The 21,412-nt window shown below is 41.0% G+C and overlaps 2 protein-coding genes across 2 annotated transcripts; one reads left to right on the plus strand and one right to left on the minus strand.

Moving 5' to 3' along the window:
- Positions 1-1,165: 1,165 nt before the first annotated feature.
- Positions 1,166-6,952, minus strand: TRAPPC4 (trafficking protein particle complex subunit 4). The gene is made up of 5 exons (XM_053451364.1): positions 6,762-6,952; positions 3,926-4,100; positions 3,707-3,810; positions 1,599-1,725; positions 1,166-1,469 (listed from the first exon to the last, which is right to left on the minus strand). Exons 1-5 carry the CDS (start codon positions 6,934-6,936, stop codon positions 1,391-1,393), a joined length of 660 nt encoding a protein of 219 aa, XP_053307339.1. The 5' UTR covers positions 6,937-6,952; the 3' UTR covers positions 1,166-1,390.
- Positions 6,953-11,467: 4,515 nt separating this feature from the next.
- Positions 11,468-14,396, plus strand: RPS25 (ribosomal protein S25). The gene is made up of 5 exons (XM_053451365.1): positions 11,468-11,566; positions 12,391-12,486; positions 13,316-13,499; positions 14,120-14,218; positions 14,335-14,396. Exons 1-4 carry the CDS (start codon positions 11,564-11,566, stop codon positions 14,212-14,214), a joined length of 378 nt encoding a protein of 125 aa, XP_053307340.1. The 5' UTR covers positions 11,468-11,563; the 3' UTR covers positions 14,215-14,218; positions 14,335-14,396.
- The last annotated feature ends 7,016 nt before the right edge of the window (positions 14,397-21,412 follow it).

Here is a 21,412-nt window from a genome sequence, read left to right on the forward strand (position 1 = left end):
GGGTTTAGGCAGTGCTGGAAAATAATGATAGCCACATAAAATAGACACTTTGGGCCCAATTTGGACATTTCCACTTAGGGGTGTACTCACTTTTGTTGCCAAGGTACAGACATTAATGGCTGCGTATTGTTATTTTGAGGCGACAGAAAATTTACACTGTTATACAGGCTGTACACTCACTACTTTACATTGTAGCAGAGTGTCGTTTCTTCAGTGTTGTCACATGAAAAGATATAATAAAATATTTACATAAATGTGAGGGGTGTACTCACTTTTGTGAGATACTGTTTTTAATTTATTAAAGTGTAAACGTTTTATTTACCTCTTCGTTACTCTGGCCCGGCTACCGCGCGGACTATTCCCGGGGAAGTTTCTGACACTGTCGCTGACATCAACAATTTTCGTCCACACAACTGCCGTTCACTGGATATTCTCTATTTTTCGGACCATTCTCTATAAACCCTAGAGATGGTTGTACCTGAAAATCCCAGTAGATCAGCAGTTTCTGAAATACTCAGACCAGCCTGTCTGGCACCAACAACCATGCCACGTTCAAAGTCACTTAAATCCGCTTTCTTCCCCATTCCGACGCTCGCTTTGAACTTCAGCAAGTTGTCTTTACCACGTCTACATGCCTAAATGCATTGAGCTGCTGACATGTGATTGGCTGGTTAGCTATTTGTGTTAACAAGCAATTGAACAGTTGTATCGAATAAAGTATCCAGTGCGTATATTAAACAGTAAAGGCGAGGCAGCTGTCTTAAACAGATGGTATGTTCCGGGAGAGAAGAAAAGCTACTGAGTCTGTGAGCAAACTAAGTACATTAAAATAATTTAAAAAAGGTCGCTGTCATTATGCTACTGTGCTACACTAAGATGCCATGCCAAGCCCAGACTGACCACCTGGAAAAGCTGTCAAATGCCAACAGCTCCCCATATTCACCTGATTTGCCACTCAACTGGCACCAGAGGTGCTTATCTATGGCTAATCTGCATGACATTGTGTACTACAACCGGTGTGAGCAATCTATTTATACGTACACACATTTTTGCATGAAACTACTGGTTTCATAGAAAAGGTTTAAAATGCTACTGCGACACAGAGGGATGTTTAAGATGCCGTTGGGTACACAGAGGCTGTATTGAGTGCACACATACACAGAAAAACCATTAACTGATTTAATACAAAATACTTCTGAAATACTTCAGTAGTATTGTAACACAAATGCATTCTACTTTAGGATATAGGATATAAACAACACATTTTACAATATATACATATCATTGGCAGAACAATGAGTTACGATGACCGCTAGACTGCCAATGTTCATCCCATAGAACTGTTTAATTATCCTCAAAATAAACCGATACTCGCTACATGTATCTGACATTAAGAGTTTGGTCCAAATGTTCCAGCTTTCTCTGCAACTTCCATCGCCGATTTTAGGTTCTGGTCAAACAGCTCACATCTGTAAGAGAAAATCTCTTTTATAAATCTTATATCACGACTGGAACCCGACACCCTTATTTCTTTTTAAGAAGCCTATTCATTCTGACAATGAGTTACCATACATAGAAAAGGAGGGGGGTATTCTTACCTGATTGGCATCTCCAGTGAATAAAAAGGGTTTTTCAAAGCGTAATCAGAATAAAGTTCATATATCTTACGCAGAAGAGAATCTATCCCTGCCTGGCGAGGGTCCGACAGCACCATAAACTTGATGCCTAGAAGAAGACAAAAAATATTACTTGCATTTTTGAATGCCCTCACTTTATTAATTTTTACCACTTCTGATGGGAGGCTGTTTCATACCACGCAATCAGTAAAATAAAACGTCCTTGCATCTAAAAGTCTGACCCTCTAGTTTGGACTCTGACCTTTTCACCTAACAATTTTCCTTTGAAAGAAACCTACCTCTCATACTTTGCTAAAGATTAAATCCCTTTAAGTATTTAAATGATTCCATCACATCCTTCCGCTCTTCTTTTCTCCAAGCTATACATATTGAGATATCTTGTCTTTGCTGGTAATGTTTATCCTGCAAACATGTCACCATTTCAGGAGCCCTGCCAACGGTCCCCTATGTGTCAATCTCCAGATGGGTACGCAGTACTCTAGGTGAGACTTGAGACCCATCAATCCCTTTGTACTACCAATGCCTCTACCCATTTAATGTCTTAAATAGTATTAAAGTAGTTATTTTTTCCCATTCTTTTGCAACTCTCTATTATAAGTTGGTCTTTTGGTTGTAATTTTAAAAGTGGCCTCTAATTTGAGTTATAAAGGCTTATTAGAGTTATAAAAGCTTACCAGGGATTAACCCCTTCAATACCCTATGGACGTACAGGGACTTCCAAAAAACGCCTAGTAAAAAACCCCTATGGACGTCCCGGTACGTCCAGCCCTTCGTGCGGCGTCAAGGACACATCCCTGCCGCTGCACGGGAGACCAGGCTGTCGTTTGACAGCCTGGACTCCCCACTGACAGCATAAGCCGGCATCGCCGGCTTTCTGCTGTCCGATCTGCTGTAACAGCTCTCGGCATGAAAGCCGGAAAGCTGTTACGTTTCAAACTGCCCATTTGCGCGATCGGGCATTCCCTTCCTGCAGGGGATATCCTGTCCTCCGATGAGGCACAGACGCTGCGATCTCTATGAACGTCTGTGAGGACCTGCATAGAGATCACAGTGTGATCGGTGCAGGGGGATCGCGGGGAGGTCCCTAAGAGGACCTCTAACCATTTGTGTGTAAAAAAAAATATATAAAAAAATGCAAAAAAAAATAAAAAAAAATATAAAATAATTAAAAAAAAAATATATATATATATATATATATATATATATATATATATATATATAAAAGATAATAGAATTTTTTTTTAAAAAACCTTACTTCCCATTGCCCTAGCATAACATCTAGCCAGTATAACCCTCCTGCCCCTGTTCACAACCCCCAAACCCGTTAAGCCATAGGCATAAAAATTATACAAAAAATGTACACCTAATAGTATGTTCCCTGGTGCTGGGAAAGTATGGAAAATCTATATAAATCAGGTATTTCTGAAATCAGGACACCTGAATTGATAAACTTGGAGGGGATTTTCCATCACTTTACCTAAATTTGTGAGGATTCAATAGTTTTAATTTTTGCTAGTTTTTACTAAATTTCTAATTCTAAATTTTCAGCTAATCATCCAACTATGGTATCAAAAGAAAGCTCTATCTCTCCTTGAAAAAATAATATATAGTTTATATGGGTACACTATTCACAGGAAAAGAGAATCATCTCTGAACTGACATAGCGCAAAAATGGCAAAATTGCTCCGGGCTTTGAGGTACCAAAAACCCCTGGGATTGAAGGGGTTAAAGTGGTTCTGCCTGTTGAGCCCCCAATAAATGCCACAGTCACTAAATAGCTGTCAGTAAAGCACCCAGAAAATATGGTGGGAAAGCGGGAACGCCACTACAGACAAATTAATTAAGAAATCAAACAAATATTTGGAGCTTTTCCATTTGTTTTTGTTTGCTTTGTTGTGGGTCTCTTATTTGTTGTTAGTTAACAAAATTTCATAAAATGAAAGTTCAAATTTGTAATGTTTACTAGAACGAAAATATAGAAAATTTTAGCTCACAGTTATCAATGAATGCACATAATCAACTTAAAAAAAAAAAAAAAGAATATAGGATACAAAAAGTCCATGTCTCACCGGTTAGAGTCTGGAAGCAGTGAAGTTTGAATGTATCCGTTTCAAGCATTTCTATACCAGAACTTCCAGGCTCTGGAGATAGTTGGGACCCAATGGCAAACAACCTAAAATACACGGATAAGAAGCACAAAAGTACAGAGAATCAGTTTTTTTGTGTGAACAGGTATTAAGATACAATGAAGAACTTGTTAAATGTGCAGTACTGTTAAAATGACTTACGAGTGAAACATAGAGGCCAACATCAGCTTCTCATTGGAAGAAAGACGGGGCCGGCCAAACCTTATGGAGAGAGGATAATTGCTGGGATTACTGAGGAATTCAAGAACTTCTTTCCCGTCTGCCGTGTTTCTGCCATTCACATCGATCCCATTAATAGAGAGAACGGCGTGTCCGACTGAAGCGATGTTGGGGAGAATACAAAAACAGAGACAATGGGATTATTAATAACACGGACACAAAAACGGCTCATAAAAGTATAAACTGAATGTATGCTGTGAGTAGACCATCAAGACCAGTTGTTATGGTAGTAAGACTGTTTCCATCTCATCACCAAAAACAACCTTCATACATAGCACCTGATATCTAGTTCCTGTACTTCAGTGTATTCAAAAATTTACACACACACATACACACACATATATATATATATATATATATACACATATACATATATATTATGTATATATATATATTTCATCACACACACACACCTGATATAGTGGACCATGGAGTATAGCAACTCCACTAAAATATTTATTGCTGTCTTCTAGGTACGGTGTGTCGAGCTGTCAAATCAAACAAAAAAGGCAAAAGTCCCCAAACAAGCTTAGGATATATTGTTGCTCTTAAGAAGAGTGAGAGATCCCTTATGTAAAAACAATTTTATCTTTTATTTCTAATTTCAAACATGAAAATAGTAAATTCTTCCATGACACACAAAGACAAAAAATCCCTTAACAGAGTAGGGGTCACTGACACGTTTCGTCTATAGTAAATATAATGGGGGCTATAACGTGGGCCACTATCTCACATGAATTAAAACAATTATAAGTAAAAATAATATTTGAGGTATTTATAAACAATTTTTTAAAATACTCTTTAAGAAGCTGTCGTATACAAAAATAGAATCTATACATTATCGATTAGCTGAATCGATTTTATCAAATATAAGATGAGGGTTTTTTCCAGAGGAAATGCTCCCTAAAATACCCCTCCTGTTATAATCCGACCTCAAACAAAAGGTCGCATAATAACACTAAGATCCAGATCCCCCGCAGCACTGCAGGGGACCTGGATCCTTCTCTCTGGCAGCCAGCGATCGTCTATGCGATGCGCGTAGATATCCTCCACTGCTGCCGGCACTTCCGCCGGGGATTCTATCATGGAGCACCAGCGTGACATGACCAACTGGTGCTCCACCATAGAAGCTCCGGTGGAAGTCCCGGCTAGCAGCGGCGGAGGTTGTCTGCGTGCAACGTTCGCCGGCTGCCAGAGAGGAGGATCCGGGGACCTGGATCATTCTTTCTGGCAGCTGGTGGGCGTCTATGCGATGCGCACAGACAACCTGCGCAATGACCTTCCGGTGCTCAGTCATAGAAGCAAAAGAGCCGGCCAGCAGCAGAGGTTTGTCTACGTGCATCGTGCAGACGCTCACCAGCTGCCCCTTCCAGACACCAAGGAGTCTGGGGGTGGGGGGTAAGTCGGGGGGGGCAGAGTGGCATATCTGGGGGTGATAAGGCATATCAGGGGGCACAGTAGCATATAGTGGGTATAAGGCATATCAGGGGCACAGTGGCATATTTGGGGTAAAATACATATCTGGGGGTATGTGGCATATCAGAGGGGGGGGCAGAGTGGCATACAGGGGGTATAAGGCATATCTGGGAGGCAGCGTGGCAAGCCTTGGCTCCGATGTGCATAACTGGGGGGGCAGGTTGGGAAATAAAAACAAAAAATGCATTTTTCTGGGGTTTTTTTTATCCTGCTGTTTGTTTTTAACATCCAGTTTGTTCATTAAATTATTTTAAATAAACGAAACATGTACATTTATTTTTCATCCCATTAATCTACAAAAATAAATCGGCCAACTAATCGATTATGAAAATAATAGTTAGTTGCAGCCCTATAGGAGTTATTGAAAGACACTGCTTACATTCCATTCACCTGCTAGTATATGGGTGCCCGACTCACCTTTGGTAAAGTATTCTCACCCAATCACCACCTGTGTCTATAATTTGACATTTGAAAGGCTTAGTCGGCTCAGATTGTGATTAATCTGTCAACAGCCAGGGATCTCCAGGCTAACACTGGTTCCCATTACGGTTATACATCCCACATACTCCAGCGCATGAACTACATGTATGTCCATCGAAAATGGCTGAATGTGGTCACCCCAATACACAGTCATTCTGGTGTTTAATACGGTATTTTATGTACTACCATACTCGGGTAACAAGCAAAAAGGCTGTTTACCACTAAAAAAGTAATTGTGTATATTTATGGCATCACTGTTTCCCTTCAAGACTGCTACAGCTTCAACACGCACTGCTGTAAGGTACAGATCAATAATAAATGAAATAAATACACACCAGTTATCAGAATGAACGCTACAAAACAGATACAAGGGCCATATAAACACAGTAATAAAAAAAGGCAAACACCGTGCACACTGACCCCCATAAATAACATTAATGCTGGAAGTTACTTTTAACTGATTTTAATGGAATCTCTTCATAGGCGTACTCAGGCCCTTCATCAGCCCCATCACTCCTGTGTTCAAATAGCCATTTATCACTCCCATCACTCCTGTGTTCCAATGGAAGGCTGTGCTTGGTGATCCAAGTTTAATATAATATAAGAAAACCCTGTTGCAATTACGTTATAGCTAGAAATGTCCTTGTTTTCCACAAAATCAGCTAAGTGACCCCAAACTATTAAATGGTAGAAATTACATTCGGCACACCAGACGTGACTGACACGGACCTGGAACACACTTTGCATCCTGAGGAAGCACAGATGGAGAAAACTGAATAACCCAAAGCCTAAGTTTCCTCACCTCGGATGCCGTCCCGCTGCCCGAAGGACACCTGCACCCGGTCGTCATGTACTTTAAGTACAAGATCCAGCGGGTAGCTGAAGGTTTTCTCTGTCTCTGCCCTCGGACTCTGGTTATCCAGCTGATAAATCAAACCGCCTGCTTTATTCACCACATACACACTGAAGATCGCCATCTTGGCTGAGGTTCCTGGAACGTCTGAAAGCAATCATGTGATTTGAGAGCAGAGCGGCATGGGAAATGTAGTTCAAAGAGAAAATCCTTGAAACTGTGACATCACTTACCTAACAGGTTTGAGGGCAGGGCAGCATGGGAAATGTAGTTCAAAGAGGAAATCCCATAATCTTTGACAGACTGTGATAAGTGTTTGAAACCCTTGTTAGAGGGTTTCTGTATCTGCAGAGTCAGGGGAGGACTTGTGACTTTAAATCCCCGGGGAGGCTCAGTCAAACATCCCAGGAATAGTGTGGATACAAACAGATGTGGAGGATGGTACTCCCAGGCACATAATCCGGCGGCAGCTAAGTCTTGGGCTGTGTCGCGTTCACTAGACGGTGCTCCATGCAAAGCTCATGTGCCCATTGTAGCTCATGTGCCCATTGTAGCGGCTTTCAGCAGTAGACAGGGGTCAGCATGGGCACCATGACTGGTCTGCAGCTACGCAGCCCCATATGTTCTGACACCTTTCTATCAGAACGGGCATTAACTTTTCAGCAATTTCAGCTACAGTAGCATCAATGAGCCTTGGCCGCCCATGACCCCATTTGCAGGTTCACCACTTCCTTCCTTGGACCACTTTTGACACACCACAAGAGCTGCATTTTGGGGGTGCTCTGACCCAGTCATCTAGCCATCATCAACTTTGAAGACAAAATGTTCACTTGCTGCCTTATATATCCTACCCAGTGACAAGTGCCATGATATCAGTGTTATTCACATCACCTGTCAATGGTCATAATGTTATGGCTGATCGGTGTATGTTTTAAGGACCAATAGGGTTTTCTTCCAAAATACTTCTTCAAACAAGAAATTCCCAATTGATATAGATCTCAGAAATATACTTGCAATTCTATCCTGATTTAGAAACACCTAATTTCTTAGGATTTTAACCTACAGGGCAAATACAAAAAGTGCACTTCTTTTTCAAACTATTCGTTTTTCAAGTTCGACTAGTTGGGACTGTAGCCATAACAGCACTAACCAAGTTCAAAATATTCACAAAAGTATGTTATTAAAAGCAAGTAAGCCTAGCTAGAAGGTGCATGTAGCCAACGGCACTTCCTATCTCCCAAGTACAGCTACTGAGTCATGTCTGCACTCCCAGTTGGTGCTTTTGCTACCAGTATGTTCTGGTTGATAGCCCTGCTTGAATCCAGGTGACAAAATTAAGTATATCTTTAAATATATCAAGGACAAGGTATCAATGATGGACCGCTATTTGAAACATTTGGTAACACATCTAGTTACTCACTACATAGATTCTTCATAATAGGCTAGTCGAAGGTTACCATTTTAAAAGTCTCAGGGTATAGCAAAGGGTGAAGGATTCTAGAGAGGAAAAAAGACACAAGGGGCAGGAAATGGAAATGGAACTGAGAAGGTAGACGTAACCTTCAAGAACATGGAAGTGGGAAGGCAGCGACATACATCTGTGCTGGGCTCTATGGGGGCCCTAGTTCAGCTAAATGACACCTGCAGCTGAATGCTGTAACTAGACCTAAGGGGTAGAATGCTAAATCTCCTAGCCTTTAGCCCCTCCCACCCAAAAAAGCTAATATTAAATATTATGGTAAGAGACATAGAGTTTACTTCTAACAGGTGGGCCTCTTCAGCAGATACCAGAATGTTCCAGATCTAAAAACTGCTTATGTTGCGGAAGCTACAGGCCAATGTGGCATTGTCTAAAGCTTTATTTGTACAAAAAGAGATTATGTTCTTTATTGCAAAAACAAAGTGTAAGACGTCCAGCATTCTTTTGGAGTTAAAGAAACTGCCCTATATACCATATTTGCTCAATTATAAGACAACCCTCCAAAATTTGAATATTAAAAAAGCCTGAATATAAGACTAACCTATAGGAAAAAAGGTTTTACTAGTAAATATAAACTCACACGTTAACTGTTTTTTCATATTTAATAAAAAGTATAATTGAGAAAAAATGCATTTTTGTTTTTATTTCATTTTATTTGCCAACTTGCCCCCTAGTTATGCACATCTGCCCATAGTTATGAACATCTGACCCCAGACTTGCCACTCTACCCAGTCAAATTGGAGTCAGCAACGGGGGATCTCCCTGCAAATGTTAAAAGGGTTAATAGGGACACTGTGCAGTTACACATATAAAGGCTGTCTTGACCAATTTGATCCAAGACCTGATGGAAACCCAATTTAGTGCTTGTCTAGGTTGTTCAATGTGTGACATCCTGGATGCTCTGAGTTCAATGAAGATTCAACTTGGGACAATTTGGAAATTGAATGGAAAATTAGCCAAGAACTATAGCTCACTACTCCCATAAATTTAGAAATTTTTTTAGCGATTCCCCACTTAGTTTGGGATAATCCCTTGAGTGTCCACAACTAAAATTGAACTGAGCATTGACAGCTGAGATGTTGTTTTTTGGGTAACAAAGTTATTATCCATCCAGAGTATTTGTGAAAATCCACATTAGCCCTAATCACCAACTGCAAATGATTTTAAATCCATTTGAACCAAGTGTATTATGCAGGAACTGCCCCCTCCCAGGTAAAAATGTCACTGTGAGCTAGCTGGGACCTACATCCCACTTCTCTAACACTTCAACAATTCTATGTTGAACTAGCAAGATTTGATGCTGTTAACAAAGCAGGCTGGGAATAATTGCAAGAGATCAAGGGAAAATGAAAAGATAAAACTATAAAAAGAACCGGTGCAGCCAAGGTAACAAGGCATTTAAACGTCTCTCCAATAGACAAAAAAAGCAAACAGCTAAGAATATAATTAATATGATTAATTATCAAGGAAAAGCCTTATTGGAACCACGCTGTGTTAGTGGTGAACACTCTAAAGAAAAGTAAGGTCTTGGGCTGAATAGTTTTTCTAACTTTTTTATGACACATTTGAGTCTGAAATAACCCCCATGATGCTTTCAATTAAAAACAATAAAAAGATGTCAATGGACATGCAAAAGGCAAATATCAGCTCCATACTAAAAACAGATAAAGACAAAACCCTTACAAAGACCCTTTTTAAAGATCTTTTAAAAAAATAATAAAATATACTCAGCAATATTAGCTCAATGATTAAAAAGAGTCATCTCTTAAGACCAAGCAGGGTTTATCCATTTAAGAAATGCAAGGGACAGCATATGAAAAATATAGAATAATGTTTGTTGCAAGCATTCGAGGAGAGTCCATGCTGAAAAATCTTTTGATAATAAAAGAAGGGAATAATATATACAAAATCTTGCTATTTGCACATGCTATCATTCTGACCCTCACTAAATCACCCCTCCTCCTCAACTCATCAATACAAAAGCTTCCTTGGAGTGACAATTCCACTTTAATTGGTCCATTAAATGTGTTAAATATCTAGGAATTCAAAAGATCTGATTAAATTGAACTATGTACGTCTTCAGGAATTATTTATAACCTCAATCTCAATGAATGGAAACACCTATACATATCTTGGAAATTGACTTAATCAACTATTATATATTTCTGCATTTATATTCAGATCTAGTCGCTTAATTTGATGTCAAGAACTCTTTACCAGATGTTAGGAAACTTCATGAAGCAGCAATGTTGGCCCATATAGCAAAGTGGGCACACATATCTTTAAATACCCAATATGGCTTGACTTAGAAGAGGGCGATTTAAAGGATGGTAATATAAACACCGCTATATGGGATAGGAGAAGTGAAAGGATCTTTAAAAATCCAATAGCAAAAAACTAAAAACTGGTGAAAAATAAAAAAGTATTGGAAAAATCTTAACTGTGAATGGTACGGGCCTATTGATAAGAGTAGTTGAGAATATTGATCTTACGCTATGTAGGGAGAATGTTGTACTCTTTGTGTCTCAACTTTTAAGAAAAAACAAAGTATTCTCCTATGAATTCTTGAAGAATGCTTATAAAATTAATGCTAGCCAACACTAATTATGTGTGAGTTTAACACTTCATCGAGAGGGAGGTTTTAAATAAGGATCTCCTCCATCGTCAAAATTTAAGACAGCTTCTTTAGGATGAAGGAACAAAAAAAATATTTCACACAAAATAAATATTTGATAAGCTTTCTGGCCTCCAAGACAGCGATTGCGATGAAATGGACAAGTGAATTGATCTGTTGGAAGGCTGCACTTTCAGGCTTTGTTGGAGAAAGGTTATTATAGAATAAACGCTCTATAACATCTGGCTGGAGAATAAACCAAAATTCTAAGTTAAAATTGTTTATTATGCACTCCAAGCCGCATGCTAGAGTAAGGTGATTCTGATGTGTATTATTCATTTTTTTTCTATAATACATTGTCTTAATTGCTATTAAAATAAAAAAAGAACATTATTCGTCACAGACATCATACGTTCTCTTCACACACCGATAACTGATAAGAACGCACGCACTACGCACTTCCCACTTCCCTTCTATTAAAAAAAATGGCTGACAGGGTCACGTGAGAGTTTGCAGCAAAGCATGTCGGGAACTGTAGTTCATTGCTAATTATTCTGTAGTTCTGTCCGGCGGAAGAGCCCTCCTAGCACGGGGTTTCCTGAGCTGCATTCACGGGGCTTCTTCCTTTCTGTCCGACATCTTTGAAAGAGCAGCAGCATGGTGAGGACCTGGGGACACGGAAACGGTCTAGGAGGGCTCTGGGGAGGAAAATTGGCAACCGATGGAATATACTACAAGTAGACATAGTGCCGCGTACCCTGCTATGAGTCTAGTTCTAGAATGAGGATGCAAGGAGCGAAGCGGCGGCGTTACCGGGCCCGGTCAGCCTGGGCTCTGCGGAAGCCTCTTGCGTTGGATGTTACTGTTGCTATTGAATTTGAATTTATATGTAGTTTTGGGCTGCAAGATGTTTATAGGTGTCTTACAGCGTACCGATTTACGTTAACGCACACACCTACAGTCCACGTTCTACTTCAGTAACGTCGTTTTGTGTGTTCGCTTGCGTTGTGTAATTGACCTGCCTGGGCCTGGCCCTGGCCCTGACTTTGCACGGGATGATCTCAGCAAGGCAGAAGTAATTCTGTTCCTAAACGCGTTCCTGTTAATGGGCCTGTAGTATGGAGTTGGTCGCCTCGAAGCCGCATCTCTTATACCTGTAATATTTCCCGGTCACGCACTAACCCGGTAAGGGATGGGCCGGTGTCGTTACCGCGGTGCTAGACTGGCTAATGACAATTAGGAAAGTATTGAGATATATAGTGCTCGTGCGCTCAACTCCCGGGAGTCTGACACTGGGGTGAAACGCTTTTGGGGTGCGAGTATGTGATGATGGGGGGGGAGGGGGGGTGTTTCTCTAGTGTATGTATGTATATATATAATTACTGTCCTTAGACTGCCTTTGCTCCCGATGCAGTGGTTTTTGGGCTCTACCAGTGCTTACTGCGTCCTTCTGCAGCCAATTAATTTTCTATAATTTTATGCAGCCACCTAAAGACGATAAGAAGAAGAAGGATGCGGGCAAGTCTGCCAAGAAGGACAAGGATCCCGTCAACAAGTCCGGGGGCAAGGCCAAGAAGAAGGTGCGTGTGTCTGTAGAAGGATTAGGAAGACGCTTCTGATCTACTAAACCTTGTGAAACACAAAAATCTGCCTTTCAAAGTACTAATAATATTCTATGTGGATTCACATGGATCCTTTTAGGGCTCTTGTAGTGGCTTCTATATCCAAGTGCTTGTTTTTTGTGATGCATTATATACATTTTTAAAGTGTTTACTGCTGTAGACGTTTGACAGCTCTGTGGGGTGGATAACATGTCCATTCTCTGGTTTATCATATCACATTCTTTTTACAATACTTTTAACTTGTACGTATTAGTATTTGATGTCAAGACTGACATTTTTGGAATCTACTTGTGTTGGTCGGTGGCATGTAGCATCGACACGTCTAGAGCTTAAACTCGCTTTAGGTACTACCTTCCTTGATCGGGTAGGTTGGTTAATGAGTCCTACACACACATAGTCATGCGATCTGTTTTCAGTATAATTTTCAGCACACTGCTACCTTGCATTCAGAATACACCTGGTCTTTCCTACACCCCTTTCAGTTGTGCACAATATTGTTGTGAAAACAAAGCCCTAAAGCAATAGTTGCTTTTTTTTTTTTGTCTGCTTTAGATCAGGAAAAATGGTTTCTATGTCTTTATTTCTTTAATACCGTGGCTTGCCTGTTTTGTGATATCTAAATGGTAATATGTCGGAAATGGGATATATAAGATAGCTATACATTTTTCTTATAGTCCTCTGGCTGTTTCTCAATACTGTTGGGGGGGGAGATTGGTAGTTAGATTTTGTTAGTATGACTCTAACTATGGAAGGCATGTTAATACAAATCCTTTCTTGTCCCGAGCAGAAGTGGTCCAAGGGAAAAGTCAGAGATAAGCTGAACAATCTTGTGCTGTTTGACAAGGCCACATATGACAAGCTGTGCAAAGAAGTCCCCAACTACAAGCTGATCACACCCGCCGTGGTGTCTGAGAGGCTGAAGATCAGGGGTTCTCTGGCCCGTGCTGCGCTGCAGGAGCTGCTTAACAAAGGTAAGAACCGGTGTATCAGTGATAGGGAGTTGGTGGTTTGGTCTGTCAGCTATGACTCCCATGTGGAAGTGCCACAGTGCATTTTGTTAATTGTTAATGCTTTGTGAAACCAGCAGCTCCTTCCTATTAAGCTTTAGCAGATTTGCCACAATAGCCTTTTTTTTTTGTCTACCATTGTGGCAGCCTGAAATTCATGCTCATGTAAGTGATATCCAAGAACGTGATCTTTATGCAGTTTCCAGTGATCAGTGTCAGTTCTTGTCTTATTGTGATCATGAGTGAGCGTAGAACAGTTGATGTCCTGTGATCCGTGCAGTCTCTATCGATTCTTCTTTTTCATACAACATTGTGTTAAAAAAATGTCCCTGAATTTAGTTATGAGTGAAGAGAGGGTTAGTTATTAAACGCAAGATGGGAAACTCTTCTTAGGCAAAATGTTAAGATACCTTTTGATTGAAATGACAACCTGTCACTTTCTCTTTTGATGTCTTATATATTGAATTCCATAGTGGCAAACCTTGTGTTTAAGACATTGGCATAAACATTCATTATTTTGTTTGCTTGATGATGAAACTTTCCTACGACCAGTAGAATATTTAACGAGTTATTTCTCTCTTTAGGTCTGATTAAACTGGTGTCCAAACACAGAGCCCAGGTCATCTACACCAGAAATACAAAGGGTGGAGATGCACCAGGAGGAGGCGAAGATGCATAAGCCGGTGAGTTGTGTCTTTGGTTTTACGCTCGACTCTGTATATAAAAAAATAAATAAATAAAAAAAAAAAATTATTTGGATGTAATACTAGTAATAGCCTTCATTCTGTTTTCTCTGCAGGAGCTGAACCTCTCGTGCCAGATTATTCTATGTCCGAAAAAATAAAAATTTCTGAATAAAAATCATCTGTCTGTTTTTGTTTTCTTTGAGTAGCTCTAAAGTGTGTGTGCTGGTAAAGTGCTGAAACTTAACACCTAGCTTAACTATTAAATAGCATAGTGTATACAAAAAACTGTTTGCACTCTAATGAAGTTGGCAACAAATACATTAACGTAATATAAATTGCTCACTGCCATGTCAAGGCACACTCTCAATAGGGTGAGAACCTACTCGCCTCCGTTTTCAGTGCCCGTTTCTCTTATATACTGTATTGGCTCGATTATAGGCCGCACCCTAAAAGCAAGGAAGGTTGTCTCAGCTTATCGGAGAGTAGGATGCAGGTCCCCTGCAGCGCTGCAGGGGATCTGTATCCTAACGATACGAATTCCTGCGCTAGACCCCGAATATAGGCCGCACCCCCACTTTAAAGACTTAAAGGGGGGGGGGTGCGGCCTATATCCGGGCAAATACGGTATTTGTCGCCAACTTTATTAGGGTGAGAAGTGCAGACTTTTTTTTTTTATATATACATTGTACAGCCAATACACTGTTTTTGCAGCATGCTCACAACTGCTTCGTAGGCCTCACTTTACACATTTGCATTTGAGCCTGGAACTCGCTTAGCGCACCATTTCTTTTCTCAGCGTAAAATGGTACCCAGACTCACTAATACAGTAGATTTGGTAGGATCCGAGGGGCTTGCAATGGAATTCCAAGTCTGGTGCTGACACCAGGGCAGTTTAGCACCCATTGACAATGCTTGGAGGAGTAAGTATTAGGATTTGTTACACACTGTTTGCAGAATGTTAGTCTTTAATTTTGAGTCTTGAATGCAGGTATTTAGTCTTGAGGACTTTTAAGCTCTTTCCTGTCTCTGTACCCACAGCAACAATTTTTCTTTGGGACAAATCCGATTTAGGAAGATATTCTTTCATTTATGTAAAAAAGTAGGCAAAAGACTCTTCATGGGATTGCGGGAAAATTCAACAGAATACGTGCAAATACAGGAACATTAATCGGCATAGAGCATGGTCGTTATGTTGTCCAAATTAAAAACTGAAATATGTTTCACAAAGTGATTTATTGGTCCGAAGTCTCATTTGAGGCAGCGTAGTGAATTCAACCCAGAAACACAACATATTTTTGGAAACTAGGCCAGCCCAAGCTATTTAGTGACACATTGGCAAGTTTCATGTAGCTTCGCACAAACATCTTCCAAATTTGATGGTAAAAATTACATTATTGACACTGTTGTAGTTGGGTATGTGCGAAATAAAACAATTTGCATTGCCTTTCTCAATTGAAGTTCTCACTGGTTAAAAAAAAACAATTGGCCAAGGTATCCCTGATTTGCTGTAGGCGGTCTTCCCCCTATGCGACAGGCCAGCAACAATGACCCAGGACACTGAAACGCAGGATCAGCTGATTTGTCATGTGTCTTTAATGGTAAGGGTATGCAGGGTGTAATAATGCATCCTGCATTGCGAAGATGTTAAATATATGAAGGTACAACAAACATTAAGGGTATAGAAGTAAACAGGTAATCTGGTATCACATCCATCCAATGTTTGCCTTGCTAGTGCCTTATGCACACGAAGTCTGCAATGCACCCCTTCTACATGCAGCCACTTACTGACAAAGACCTAAGGGCACTGCCTCCTACCAGCTCCATAGGGTGCTTCTGTGGTAGAGGCCACCCCACTGCCTCATATTTATGGTCTGCCTCATGGTTTTTATAGCGCAGGTGAGCCAACAGAAGGTATGCACAGAGTCAACTGTACATTTTGTACACATTGGGCAAATCAATCTCTTCAGCAACAGTGTTTGTGATCAGTGTAAACAGCCCCTCTGCCGTAAAACAGGCAGCTTATACCGTGGGTGACCCAGCTCCCTGCAGCACCGCTGTTTAGCAGTCAGGTTAAAAGGTACATTCACTGGCCACTTTATTAGGTACACCTGTTCAATTGCTTGTCAACACAAATAGCTAATCAGCCAATCACTTGCTCAATGCATTTAGGCATGTAGACGTGGTCAAGACAACTTGCTGAACTTCAAACCGGGCATCAGAATGGGGAAGAAAGGGGATTTAAGTGACTTTGAATGTGGCATGGTTGTTGGTATCAGACAGGCTGGTCTGAGTATTTCAGAAACTGCTGATCTACTGAGATTTTTACGCGCAACCGTCTCTAGGGTTTACAGAGAATGGTCCGAAAAAGAGAAAATATCCAGTGAGCAGCAATTGTGGATGAAAAAGCCTTGTGAATGTCAGAGGTCAGAGGAGAATGGGCAGACTGGTTCGAGATGACAGAAAGGCAACAGTAACACGAGTGGTGGTGTAATGGTGTGGGAGACATTTTCTTTGCGCGCTTTGGGCCCCTTAGTATCAATTGAGCGTTGTTTAAACACGACAGCCTACTTAAGTATTGTTTCTGACCATGTCAATCCCGTTATGACCACAGTGTACCTATCTTCTGATGGCTACTTCCAGCAGGATAATGCACCATCATCTCCAACTGGTTTCATGAATTTGACAATGACTACACTGTATTCCAATGGCCTCCATGTGGTGGAACGAGGGATTTACATCATGGATGTGCAGCCAACAAATGTGCAGTAATAGTGTGATGCCATCATGTCCACATGGACTAAAATCTCTGAGGAATTTTTCCAGCACCTCGTAGAAAGTATGCCACGAAGAATTAAGTCAGTTCTGAAGGCAAAAGGGTCTAACCCAGCACTAGCAAGATGTACCTTATAAAGTGAGTGTAGATCATTGATCTCTCATTCTGGGCTGTTCACCCTATAGATGACCAAGCTGTGTCAGCATGATCCTCCACAGTTGACTTCTGCTCAGCACCATGCTTAAAATACGTTGTATCTCGGCATTCAGCAGTAAAGGGCCCCCCTGGACGGTCAGGAAGGGGGAACATGACTGCTGTCCCCCTGCCTGGGGTCAGTAGTTCATGGTCCGGTTCAGGATATGGGTTGCAACATTGTTGCTTTAATGTACTGGGGAGGAATAAAGGGGAAACTTTCCTTATTCTGACCTTCAGTCATTTGACACTCTGGACGAGCTTCCCTCCCACCCTCCCCTGTTTTTCTGTATTTGTTGTGATCTTTGTTCCTGTGCTGGTGTCGGTTTTTCTTTTCTTTTAGTCACAGCGGGAAGTCATGGCCAGCACCTTTGCTTGGATATCCGGTGTATAAAGAAGACTTGGGGAGACGAGTTCTGCGGAGGCTGATGGTACCCAGAACGAGAGCTCTTGGTAATGTTTGGGGTATCTGCCTGTCGGTAACACGACAGCTGGCAGGATGATTATGTTTATGGTTACAATGTGCTGGTTCATGATGTTTAATAAAGCTGTGGCCAATGCCCTTCCCACAAACTGTGTCGTCTTCTCTTTGGGTGGGGATGTGGGCTTTGGTCATGCTTGGTGTGGTGTCTTGGGTCTAAGCAGTCAAGTAACCAGCGCTAAGGGGATGGCTGGTGACGCTGTACTGGGCTAGGCCCGGAGCAGTGCCAGTGATAGATCTCGAGAGGTTTTTACTCTGCACTATGTTTTATCTGCTGAACTTTATTGCAATATTAAAATGATGTTAATATTAAAATGATCATCCCCGCCAGATAACGTTAAAATAAATGTAATACTACACATAACACATACAAAATGTAATAAGAAAAGGAGGAATGGATTGCGAATCAAAACAAATGACCAAATGTGCTCTGAAAGGATGTAGGTGTTATAAACAAAACTTATGCCCTCAGGGGATGTAACTCCTATGGGACAGAAAAAAGTTTACATGTTAAAAGATACCTAGGGATTCCCCATCTGAAAATAGTGCTATACTGTCTGGGTTATTTATATTGTGTTTAGGTTTTTAGACACCAGAGGGGTTTTCTCACTAAACATTTAGGCAAAACATTCTGTTGCGTCTTCTTTACTGGCCGACCTTCCCTGCATAATCCATAGTATATTGTATGACAAATACTGTTTCTGTAGCTGTTAATTAGATTTATTTGCTAAACTGTTAGAGTAAGTCATGTTAGATCAAATGAAGCCAGCAAGTTGAAAGATATACTCAACTCACTTTAACACCCACTCCTTCTAATACTACACGCTTACACATACAGTATACACACACGATCTCCCTCTTTTAACGTGGACGTCTCACACTAGGCTCATTCCTGATACTCATATTATATGCTGAAACACACGCTCACGCTGACAATATTTAATACAAGGCCATCTTTTTTGGCAGTAGTAATCTGAATGATTTAATTTGAAAATAACACTTTAGAGGTATAACCTGATAACTAGGAAATAGAATCACTTCAGAGTGGTTAGTAGCAGGTTTCTGAGGAACTTAGGTCCAAGCTCGCCCCTTCCATCTGGCTATTAATAACTAATAATAACTAATTATTAACTAATATAATAACTAATAATTTGTCATATTAAAAATTTTGTTCTCACCCTTTTTTGATTAGCTATAACCAAAAGGGCATTTACATCTCTCAACCTTGGGGCCCTTCTGGGGTTGTGTTGTTTTAGTGGAGGACAATTTATTTAGATATAAAATGAGATATTTAGATTTGCAAATGTAATCTCTATCTAGATTGTAAACTCAGTTGAGCAGGGCCCTCCTCACCTGTAATCTCTGTAAGTCAAAATGTTATGTTAAGCAATAAATAAAAATAATAATAAGGCTGTTGAAATTGCAGATTTACTCTTAGCTTCTTTAGCAAGGCAGTCGTCTTGGAGGTGTGTTTGGGGTCATTATCATGTTGGAATACTGCCCTGCGGCCCAGTCTCCAAAGGGAGGGGATCATGCTCTGCTCCAGTATGTCACAGTCAATGGCGTCGCTACAGGGGGGCAAGGGGGGGCAATTGCCCTCCCATAGATTATTTCTGTTGCCCCCCCACCACCACCAAACTTGGAACCACCCAACCTAGGGTGACCACATGTCCCGGGCAGCGCAAATAGAAAAGCTTTTTTTTATGCGGAGATTGTGTCCTGCGGTTTGTGTGTTTTTGGTATAGCAGAGACCATCCTGGTGTGTGTGTATCGGTGTTGGCGTGGCAGAGCCTGGCCTGGTGTGTGCGTGTGGGTGTCAGTGTAGCAGAGCATGTCCTTACGTGTGTGTGTTGGTGTGTACATGGTTGTTGGTGTGACAGAGCCTGTCCTGGTGTGTGTGTGTGTGTCAGTGTAGCAGAGCCTGTCCTTGTGTGTGTATGGGTGTTGGTGTGACAGAGCCTGTCCTGGTGTGTGTCTCAGTGTAGCAGAGCCTGTCCTGGTGTGTGTGTGTGTGTGTGTGTATGGGTGTTGGTGTGACAGAGCCTGTCCTGGTGTGTGTGTTTGGGTGTCGGTGTGGCAGAGCCTGTCCTGGTGTGTGTGTTTGGATGTCGGTGTTGCAAAGCCTGTCATGGTGTGTGTGTGTCTGGGTGTCAGTGTGGCAGTGCCTGTCCTAGTGTGTGCGTTTGGGTGTTGGTGTGGCAGAGCCTGTCCTGGCATGTGTGTTTGGATGTCAGTGTGGCAGAGCCTGTACTGGTGTGTGTGTGTTTGGGTGTCGTTGTGGCAGAGCCTGTCCTGGGGTGTGTGTTTGGATGTTGGTGTGGCAGAGTCTGGCCTGGTGTGTGTGTGTGTGTGTGTGTGTGTGTCACAGAGCCTGTTCTGGCGTGTGTGTGTTTGGTTATCTGTTTCCTGGCACTCAATTTACAGTAGGAACTATTTCATTTTTACTTATCCAGAGAGAAAATGCCCTCCTGAATTTGTAGTGACTTCAGGGGACAAAACATTCAAGACCCTGAAATCATTTAGTTGAAAAGATAAGGTATTGTGTAATTTACTCTATAATATTTATTTCAGGGATTAGTCACGCTAAATTCAGGCTTCCCATGTTGAATGGCCAAGTATTATTTATGTATATGTATATATATGTTTTTTCAGTAATATGATTTAATGGTGGAAATTATTAATGTCCCCCAGTTTTGACTGTGGAATCCTATGTGCCCCCCATTATATTGACCAGAGTCGCCACTGGTCACAGTACATGTTGGCATTCATTTTTCCTCTCAGTGAACTGTAGCTCCCCAGTCCCGGCAGCGCTCATGCAGACCCAGACCATTATTTTCCCCCGATGAGCCTGGAAATATAAAGTGTAAATCAGAAATAATATGTTTCTGTGGTTGAAAATAAAAGAGAAAACACATTGGAAAATAAATCAAATGATCCAGCTGATATAAAAAATTGGAAGAATTAAAATGTTTTTGAATATAAATAATATCCTTCAAAACAAGGACAAAACAAACTAATTAATGCTCTGCCCTGCCCAAGCATATCATGCAGGAAAACGGAGCCAGAGACAAGGTTCGCCTACCATAAACCATACGGTTGGCCCTAGTTACATGTTTCTATGGCAGACAACTATAGTTTTACAGATTCTTTGATGTAATAGTAAGTATAGCGAGCATTTGCAATCTGTGGGGATTTGAAATCTGAAATTTCATCTCACTTACTATGTACTGTGAGCTTCTGCAAAACAGTTTAGTCGGCCCTGTATAATGCATACTTTAATAAAAAAAGATTCTTAAACATGAACTCAATGATTTAACTATACATTTTGCAGTCAGCTCAGATTGAGCCAGTTCTTAGTTTTTTGGGGGTTGTTCTCCGTATAATGCATAATGTAGTCAGCAAGTTGCAATCACTGGAAAACTCCAGCTAAAGTGCAAAACCACCACCGTCTTCCAGTTTGTGCTTTTCTTATCTATGGACTTGAAGGTTATATTCAAGTGTAAGCTGGTAGTTCTGCTGACTTCTGCTAGTTTCATCTTTTTTGCAATTTGTGTTTTTTGCAACCAGATGATCTCACGGAGGTATGTTTACTGCACCTGTATCCTCCCTCCGGCATCCAGTGATGCAGAGAGTCATTGAACAAAGGATATGAGTGGGTGAATATTACTTGCTTTTTTGTGGTTCTGCATTTGTTCATTGCAAGAACCCACTTCTACATATTATCTTTGAGATGCTAAGCACACTG

This window comes from Spea bombifrons, chromosome 12 (genome assembly GCF_027358695.1).
Source record: "Spea bombifrons isolate aSpeBom1 chromosome 12, aSpeBom1.2.pri, whole genome shotgun sequence".
Lineage (NCBI taxonomy): Eukaryota > Metazoa > Chordata > Amphibia > Anura > Pelobatidae > Spea > Spea bombifrons.

Coding starts and splice junctions, on each gene's coding strand:
- TRAPPC4 (XM_053451364.1), bottom strand. CDS start 6,936: ATGGCGATCTTCAGTGTGTATGTGGTGAATAAAGCAGGCGGTTTGATT. Junction 1,726..3,706: donor CTGCTTCCAGACTCTAACCG/GTGAGACATGGA, acceptor GTCTTCTTCTAG/GCATCAAGTTTATGGTGCTG. Junction 1,470..1,598: donor TCACTGGAGATGCCAATCAG/GTAAGAATACCC, acceptor TTTCTCTTACAG/ATGTGAGCTGTTTGACCAGA.
- RPS25 (XM_053451365.1), top strand. Junction 12,487..13,315: donor GGGGCAAGGCCAAGAAGAAG/GTGCGTGTGTCT, acceptor TGTCCCGAGCAG/AAGTGGTCCAAGGGAAAAGT. Junction 13,500..14,119: donor GCAGGAGCTGCTTAACAAAG/GTAAGAACCGGT, acceptor TTCTCTCTTTAG/GTCTGATTAAACTGGTGTCC.